At 46.4% G+C, this 2,165-nt stretch overlaps 1 protein-coding gene across 2 annotated transcripts in view; it reads left to right on the top strand.

The window, feature by feature from the left end:
- Nucleotides 1–2,165, top strand: part of SNX24 (sorting nexin 24) — a 192,550-nt gene that overhangs the window by 178,325 nt on the left and 12,060 nt on the right. For both annotated transcript variants that reach the window (XM_019516818.1, XM_019516819.1), the window contains exon 5: nucleotides 1,303–1,335. In XM_019516818.1, coding sequence (XP_019372363.1) covers nucleotides 1,303–1,335 — 33 coding nt within the window. The remainder of the gene's footprint in view (nucleotides 1–1,302; nucleotides 1,336–2,165) is intronic.

The raw sequence follows: 2,165 nt of genomic DNA, 5'->3' as shown, positions 1-2,165 counted from the left end.
TCGTCTGGCTGCCCACAGGAATTTGTGCAGGCCTCAGCTTCTGAACGCTCCTCTCCTGCCTCTACAGCCCTTTCCGTGGTATGTCAGGGCTCAACTGGAGGGGGTTGAGTGTCTCAGAAGATGGACTTTTGTCTATATTCCACAGTTCCTGCACCAGGACAGTCGCTCCTTGGCTGGATCCAGGGCTCTTGGAGGACCTTTACTCCTTCATGGCCCCTTTTATCTAGTATAAAGGGGTTAGCATGGGGCTGAATGTTTCACTTTTAAAACCTAGCTCTGGTCAAGAAAGTGTCCAACACTACTATGCTGTTACTAGTGAGTTCAGAGCAGGGGTGGGCAAGATGCAGCCCGCGGGCCAGATGTGGCCGCCAGGTCATCCTATCTGGCCCATGAGGCCCCTAAAAGATTTAGAAGATTAATATTTACCTGCCCCTGGCTGCCTGTCCTGTGGCCCTTGATGGCTTGACAAAACTTAGTAAGCGGCCCTTGGTGCAAAATAATTGCCCACCCCTGGTTCAGAGCTGCCCAGACCTATGGTGGAACCAGAGATTTTGGACAGGGCGTGTGGATCATGTCCTTGCTTACATCCAGAAAGGAGTACACTCTTCCCCCATCCCATAACAGAAAAATGGAAAGGAAATTCTACACAAGGAGATGCAAAGCAATTTTCTATTCCCCAATAAGGGTGTTTCCATAAATCTCATGATCTGAACCCTGACCTTTTTTACAAAATCTTATCATGGTAATTCCAAAATGTAGGGGGAGTTTTGAATTGCAAATCTTTGCTCATATTCCATGTATTCAATATTTCTTTAACACACTTATATCATGGTTTTGAACTTACTTATATCACATAAAATATACACCACTTAGAGTCAGGGTAGAGATATCAGTCATGTTACTGTCAATAGGTATATGAATGCTCTAATCTTACGGTCCAAAAAAACCCAAATATAAATATGCCACCTTTAATGATTTAGGGACAAGCTGCTTGACTTTACTGTCTTGTAGGTGATGATGTCACCCAATATCCCTCTGGGGAATTGTACCCCGTCACTTCCAAATATTTATGCATGCGAATCTATTACAGTGAAGTGGATGTTGTCACTTACAGGCTATGGTCACTGTAAAATCCTGGCTTCTTCCATAATCATTGCCTTGCATTTCACAGCCACTGACCAGAAAAAAGGGTCGCCCTTTCACAGCTGTTATTAACAGATTTCTCATTTATGGGATTGTTTTAATTGTGTTTTAACCAAACCCAGGTCAACCTAACCCAGTTTGTGTGCCTCTCTATTGCAGGTCTTTTGATGAAACAGAATCTGAAGAATCAAGGTGAGCAATTCATAACTAAATGTCGCATTTCTAAACGTGGTGTGAATAAAATAAAATTTTGGAATCTTCCTAGGGCAACTGGCTTAACAGACCATTAAAGAATAGGACAAAGGAACAATAATAAATAAATACACACGGAGCTTTTCTATAGTTCTCCCATGCAGATGTCAAAATAGGAGTAGCTTGAGGTTAAATCTAGTGACATTATTATCTATTGTGACTGCACTAGATCTGTTGCAATATGAGTTGTGCACATCTCGCACACCCTGGAATTCACACATGGAGTTGTGCACATCTCACACACCCGTAAACACCACCACCCTAAAAAATCTGTCTTTTTACCCAGAGCTGACAATTATCTGTAGAAAGAGGATATAAGCTAGAGCAAGGGTGGGCAAAATGATGAATCCAGCCTGCAGCCAGATTCCATTTCCCAGCAGCCCCTGCCCACATGGCTGGGGCTGGTCGCCACAGAGACCCCAGCCACTGCACTGTGATAGCCCAAGGCTGGAGTTGCCATGGAGACTGGCCCCAGCCACATTGGCAGAGAGCATGGAAAGACAGGGCAGGGCTCTGCTCCAGAGTGGTGAGGGCAGCTTGTTCTGGGGCCAGGGCAGAGCCACGATCTGCAGCCTGCACGCTCTGGGCCAGGAGTATGCAGATAGTGGATCACAGCTCTTCCCTGGCTCAGGACCAGTCCGTCACCACTGCAAGGAGCTGGGTCAGAGCTGCTATCTGCTGCTTGTGTGCCCCTGCCCAGAGCATGCAGGTGGCAGATCACGGCTCTGCCCTAGGTCCAGACCAAGCTACCCCCGCCACAAGATCTCCGT

Source organism: Gavialis gangeticus, unplaced genomic scaffold (genome assembly GCF_001723915.1).
Source record: "Gavialis gangeticus isolate Ggan-Ray unplaced genomic scaffold, GavGan_comp1, whole genome shotgun sequence".
Taxonomy (NCBI): Eukaryota; Metazoa; Chordata; order Crocodylia; family Gavialidae; genus Gavialis; species Gavialis gangeticus.
The sequence above is the reverse complement of the archived record's forward strand: the minus strand, read 5'-3'. Positions and strand labels throughout refer to the sequence as shown.